This window comes from Lygodium microphyllum, chromosome 11 (genome assembly GCF_053477565.2).
Source record: "Lygodium microphyllum isolate KBCC chromosome 11, Lygodium_microphyllum_v1.1.10, whole genome shotgun sequence".
In the NCBI taxonomy this organism is placed as follows: domain Eukaryota; kingdom Viridiplantae; phylum Streptophyta; class Polypodiopsida; order Schizaeales; family Lygodiaceae; genus Lygodium; species Lygodium microphyllum.
This window is the reverse complement of record NC_141145.1, coordinates 153,380,110-153,386,608: the sequence shown is the minus strand read 5'-3', so window position 1 is coordinate 153,386,608 and position 6,499 is coordinate 153,380,110. Positions and strand designations below refer to the sequence as shown.

Genomic DNA, 6,499 nt, shown 5'->3' with positions numbered 1-6,499 from the left:
ACTCATATGAGGATAATTATGTGTGTGTGTGAGTGAAGTATGGGTGAGAGTGTACGTATATGTGAGGGAGATTAAAGTGAGTGCAAATGAACTATGTGTGTATGATCTATATGTGAGTGAACTAAGTGTAAATGTTTGTGTGTGAGTGAAGTATGGGTGAGAGTGTGCGTATATGTGAGGGAGATTAAAGTGAGTGCAAATGAACTATGTGTGTATGATCTATATGTGAGTGAAGTAAGTGTAAATGAACTATGTGTGAATGAACTAGGTGTGAATGAACTTTGTGTGAATCATCTAGGTGCAAATGAACTTTGTGTGAATGGTCTAGGTGCAAGTGAACTAAGTGTGAATCGACTTCATGCGAATGATCCACGTGTGAATTGATTTTGAATGAATAATCTAGATATGAATGAACTAGGTGCAAGTCATCTAAGTGCAATTGAAGCAAATGATCTAAGTGTGAATGAACTATATGCAAGTGAACTTCGTGTGAGTGATCTAAGTGCAAGTGAAGTTTGTGCAAGTGATCTAAGTGTGAAGAAACTACATGCAAGTACACTGAGTGCAAATTATTTGAGTGTGAGTGAACTTCATTCGATTGATCTAAGTGTGAATGAACTTTGTGCAAGTGAATTAAGTGTGAAGAAACAATGTGTGAATGATCTATGTGCAAGTTACCTATGTACGAGTGAACTAAGTGCGAAGAAAGTATGTGCAAGTGAAGTTCTTGTAAGAGATTTAAGTTGGAATGGACTTCGTCCAAGTTATCTATGTGCAAATGAACTTTGTGTGAGTGATATATATGCAATTGAACTACATAAGAGTGAACTATATGTAAGTCATCTATGCGAGTGAACTATGTGTGAGTGGGGGTGCTAGATGTGTGTGGGAATGATGTGAGCATGTGTCTAGTGTAATGGTGTGTTAATGTATTGGCGTAGAGTTTTTGTGTGGGGTGTAGGGGTTTTTATGTGAAAGAGGTAGTGATCACTTGAAGGAGGAATTCAATCAAGCAAGCAATCAAGCAAAGGGGACACAAAGATCTGTCACATCATGGAGGTTTGTGCCTTTTTTTTCCTTTTAAGTTTTGCCTTTGAGGTTTGTAATTTATTTTGCCTATAATGAATATGTCAACCATAAGGCCCACATGTTTTTATTTTCACTAGAGAGGAAAATGTAGAGAAATGAGTGTGGTAAAGGGGTATAAATCATTGAAGAAGCTCAACTTAGTAGCCATAGTTGCACAAAGACAACATATTGCTCAATATAACAGCTAGCGTAAAGAAGGGGAATATTCTTTGAGCCATGCATATGTGAAAATTGTGTCCTTTGTATTAATTATAGAATGGTATTTAGCTTCCTTTTGTTTCCGGCATGATAGAGGGCATATACCATCAGTCCCTACCTTTGCTTGCCAATGGTTGTTGGTTAGCAATAATGATGTATCCTCCACCGATGCACACCCAAGCAAGTGAGGAGCTTGAGCAATGCCAATGGTGGATCAATCCAAGCGAGACCATGTATTGGAAAGAGAGAATGAGATGCATGTATAAAAGAAGGCAAAGAAAGAGAAACGTACATACGAACCATACTAGTGTTGATAGAAAGAAGGGTATAAACTCTATTATGTTTAACCATATGCAGTTTGTTCTTTTGATGGTTGCTCTTCTATCCAAAATGCCATGATGGTATTGCAAACAATGCCAAGAGTAGGGATGAGGGCAAATTCTATTCTAAGTGGTATGTAGCCATGATGTTTGACTTAACTAGATATGGCAGATTTTGTTTAATACAAGTTTATGACATTAGTAATGATCTCATTGCAAATGCTAGTAAAAGAAAAACTTGTGAGAAAAAATCCTCAATCTTGTTGCAGGATCCCATGACATTTGACACAAATGCAAATGACATGCTATAGGAGCAAATTTTGTTGTTGGACACAAGAATCCATTATATGCATGCCTCCATGAGTTCATGTTTATCGGCAAGCAACCTAGCATCTTACATTGGGCTTACATCCCATGCAATAAAACTTTATCAATGATCTTGTGCTTAACTTGGTAATTACCACTGATCTTGCATTGTACTTAGATAAGGATTCCTTGTATGAACATGGATTTTGAAAAAGAATTTGATCATACAACTTATAATTTGATTTTGCCTATTCTTATATTTATGGGGTTTGGAACCAACTCTATTCAATGGTGATTACTTTTCTTTCCAAGGCCAATGCCTAGGTTTTGTCAATTGGTCTAATTACTTCACCCCTCCCTCTTAGGAGGTTAGCGAGGCAAGGCTATAACCCCTAGCACCTCTCTCAGTGGCCATCATTATTGATCCACTTTTAAGAACAATTGATCGAAAGCTTCAACACACCACAATCCAAGGCCATTCGTCAGCTAGTAGCAAAGTCTTCTAGTCATAGTTCTTTGTTGATTATAATCCCAACATTGTGGAAGTAGAAAGAGACTCACCAGTCACCCTATAAGAGATTTGTAACCAACTTTCACTTGTTTTAGAATCACTAGTTAGCCAAAAGAAAACTAAATTGGGCTTCCTTTCCTCATGTAAGCCTCTTGACTGGCTTCTTAATGTTGGTCTTAGACTCCTACCTGATGGAGAGGTATTTGAGTACCTTGGCTGCTCTTTGGGAGTGACTATTACTATAACACACAGTGTTTCATTGCGAAGGGGTAAATTTGAAAGGAAGCTTGTTGTTAGCTCATAATGGCTTGTGTCTTCACTCGCAAATAGGTGAGATTACGAAGGCTATTCTCATTCCATCTCTTAACTTCTGTTGTTGCTATCTTTGTCTGTAGACAATCTTTGTGCAATAGGCTTGAAAAGACGCTAGGGAAGTTCTGTTGGGCTGATGCGAGCAACAGTGCTTGGCATTACATAGCATGGGATTTGGTCTCAGCCCTCTGCTCTGGATGGGCTGCCAATAGAAGATTTATGGAGGAAAGAGCAAATAGACGCATATTCTCTCTTATGGGAGGATGAATAGTTCCCGTATGTGGACGTTAATCTAGGCGCACTAGATCTTCTGTTCTTTGAAAGGTGGTACCAACTGCCTTAGATTGGAAGATCTCTAGTCAATGCGGAATCAAAAAATCAGACTGCATGCCTATGTGACTAATGCAATGGCGACAGTGGGAAGACAGTTTCTGATGACGTCGAATTACAGTGCTCCAGAGCACGTCAAAGCTGAGCTTGATGGAGGGAGTACCTTTCCATGCATCGATTCTTCCTCTCTGGGTGGACGCAGTACCAAGAGCAGATCGTCTTTGACACTTCATTGCCAAGTTCATAAAGAAGGGAGAATTCAATTTCTGAGAACTTCTTCCCCTTGATATGGCAAATCCACGGCTTTGTGGTACCATAGCCACGGTGCTTTAGAGCCAAATGTCAAGAAGCGAGTTGAAGTGATTTCATAAAGTTAGATTACGATAAAAAACAAGGGAAAGGCTACGAGGCTTCTATCAGGTCCTCACACTTCAAGAAGCCTCTAAATAGCAGAACGAAGCTCACAGCCACTCAATCATCAGTTGACCTACAAGAAATTACTTCGTTGGCCAACCTTACAAGGCACGGCATAGACTTTACTTACTGATGAGCAATAATTGTATTCAGATCATTCCGTCCATCATTTCAAGGTAAAGGTAGCCCACTAGTTACTTGTATCTCGGCTATGGTGACATATAACGATCAATTCACGACCAAGAAAGCAACAATGCTGCTCGACACACCAAAAACAAATAGGCGGCACGGACATGCAAGGACGCAACTGCGAACAACCTTCTTAAGACTGCTGTGAATAGAAGATATATCTTCTTGAACAAGTGAACACCGTATTCGCGACGAGACCATAGTGTCACACATGTAGAAGCATATGAACAAATATTAACTGGATGTTCAACAGAGAGATCCCGAAAACAAAGAAGTACAAAAATTGAAGATCACAAGAGAAGGGGAGGGATACAGTTTGCAGAATATTTTTTTTCCCAATTGGAGGAGAAGGAAGAAAGATGTTTATATAAGGATGGAGATGGAACTGATGAGAGGATCAGCGCTCTATAGACAACTTTACTCTACCTGTGCGTACCAGATGCCTTCAATTTTGACGTCCTTGGGGGCCTTGGAACCCAAGTCGGTATCAGAGGGCTGTAGGCTCTCGAAGACACCACCAATTTCGCCGGTCTCGGGATTGGTCTTAGCGACGCTGAGCGTGATTTTGCCGGTAAGGGCGCTGGTGTCCTTGATGTTCTCCTTCGAGAGCTCCTCCTCATCACCGGCGCCTCCGGCGGGGATAGCGACGGCGTTGTCGTAGCCCTGAGAGCCACCGCGGCCCTTGGGGTCCAGGAAGGAGGACCCCCGGTAGGACGGCACCAGGAACTGGCCTGAAAAGGCATCCGGCTTCCCGGTCGCCACCAACTCCTTGATGGTGAACAGGAACGGCACCCTCTCGCCTCCCGGAAGTTGCACCGTCACCGCCGCGTAGTCGATGCCGTCCTTCTCCTCGAACTTGAGGGTTCCGTCCGACCCCACCTCCAGCGGCCCCTCGATCTCGTCCAGCGTGTACGTCAGGCGCGTCATGAGCTTGGTCGGCTGGAAGTCCGAAACTCCTCCCTTGAACTGCGACTCTGCTTTCACCTTGAAGGACGTCGGCTCCAGGCACAGCTTCTTCAGCTGGTATTTTCCAGGCTTGATCGCGAACGAGTCCGAGCCGCCTCTGATCACCGGGCATTGGTTGGCAATACCCGTTCCTTTCACCTCCAGGTATGTCAGCTCTTGCAATTCATCGTATGAGAGCCTCTTTGGAGGACCCTCAGCACTCGCACCCTGTGATACCAGCACAGAGCAAAACGCAATCAAGTGGATATCGCTAACATTCGCACACACAGATATTCACACAGAATGAAGCGCAGTCGACCTAGATAGGTAGAGAGAGTGAGTTCGTCATCATGAGCCAATTGACCCAAAAGTGGCACAGTCATGGACTCACAGAGACCCTGTGATCACCGTAACGGAATGTACACACAGAAAATGAATGTAACTTACACTCTCTCTCACACACACATGCAATCGACCAAGGCGGATTGAGTCAGCGACTCTACCGTGAGCCAGTTAACATGAACAAAGCGAAGCCGTGTACTCACAGAGACTATGAGGGCCGAAGTAACCAGGCTCAGAGCCGCCAGCTTGCCTGCATCTGTGCACTTCTGCGCAAGATCCTTCAAATCATCCTGCAAGGCGCAGGAAACCCTGGCCCCGGCGCACGGCTTCACGCCGAACGCAGTGGAGACAGAGGCCGGCTTCAGGGAGCTGCCGGATGGGGAAGCCTTCTCTAGGACGAAGGAAGAGACCAGTCGGGACGAAACAGTGGCGGAAGCCATAGTTGTTCTCTCGCTCGCTCGCGTCTCTTGCTCTTTCTCCTGGGAAGGGGTGAAGAAGAATACTCCAATGTGTCTCCTGGCTAGTTTATGGAGTCCTGACGGGATGTGAGGTCCCCAAAAGGGATAAGGGGATAAGGAGGCCCCTTTTCTCCATCTCTCTCGCTCTCATTGGCCAGCCTCCAACCCTAAGGTTAAATGAGATCCAACGAAATACTACGATCGAACTAAGACGAGGCCCAAAACGGCATACCTGATAATAAGATTAAACCAATACTAATAAGGTTATCCTAAGACAAGGCCCAATGTTAACTTTTCTTAAAATGCGGACTAATGTTGTGTGTCAAACGAAATATTTACAACACTAAGGCCCAAATTAAACATGCCTTGAGTGACACAAACGGGGGTTTGCCACATTAAGATCGAAAAGGGACATGAGAAGGGCATGAATGTTTCAAACACATGGATATAGCTTGGTGGCACCTTCCTACATTATTAAGAGTTATCGGGGTAAACCATGCACATGTGATGTTTTTGATACCAATGGGAGGAACAAATTAACAAGCATGTGACTTCCTATTACAGGCGATGAGTGTGAGATTTTCATGCTTGTTGCTTTACTCTTGTTGCTTAGCAAAATTTTCATGAGAGGAACAGACTTGCTTATCTTCATGGGATTATTTCCTAGACTTGTGTTGGGAAGAGGATAGTTTCAAAAAAGGTTGCACTTTTAACCTCCCAAACTCATTGAGGGACAGCCCTAACCCCAAATTGCCTTAAAACAATCAGCAGGCATGGCCGTTGCTAGCCATGCCCGTTACCACGCTTCACAGTTGACATCAACAATTACAAAGTAAAGGGCTTGCAAATGTTTAATACTAGTCTGCACAAGCTTACCAATGCACATTTTCAATGACTAAAGACCGTCCTAAAAAAGACGAGGCTTATTTGATGAATTTAAGGCTTGCGACATTAAATAGCATTCTTTTTCTTCCTTTTTTTTGTAATGCACTTTACTCATGTATCCTTGCACAAATATGTACAACAACATCAAAAGGGAAAATACATGTAGCTTGGCCTTTACCCAAATAACCTCAAAACTTTAC

The 6,499-nt window shown here is 43.2% G+C and overlaps 1 protein-coding gene across 1 annotated transcript; it reads right to left on the bottom strand.

Moving 5' to 3' along the window:
• Positions 1-3,893: 3,893 nt before the first annotated feature.
• On the bottom strand, positions 3,894-5,471 carry LOC148029547 (oxygen-evolving enhancer protein 1, chloroplastic-like). The gene is made up of 2 exons (XM_087688405.1): positions 5,160-5,471; positions 3,894-4,842 (listed from the first exon to the last, which is right to left on the bottom strand). The coding sequence occupies exons 1-2, from the start codon at positions 5,394-5,396 to the stop codon at positions 4,087-4,089; spliced, it is 993 nt and encodes a 330-aa protein (XP_087544531.1). The 5' UTR covers positions 5,397-5,471; the 3' UTR covers positions 3,894-4,086.
• Positions 5,472-6,499: the final 1,028 nt, after the last annotated feature.

Excerpts from the sequence above, each read along its gene's own strand:
- LOC148029547 (XM_087688405.1), bottom strand. The coding sequence starts at position 5,396 with ATGGCTTCCGCCACTGTTTCGTCCCGACTGGTCTCTTCCTTCGTCCTA. Across the intron at positions 4,843-5,159 it reads CTTCGGCCCTCATAGTCTCT|GGTGCGAGTGCTGAGGGTCC; the intron begins GTGAGTACACGG and ends CTGGTATCACAG.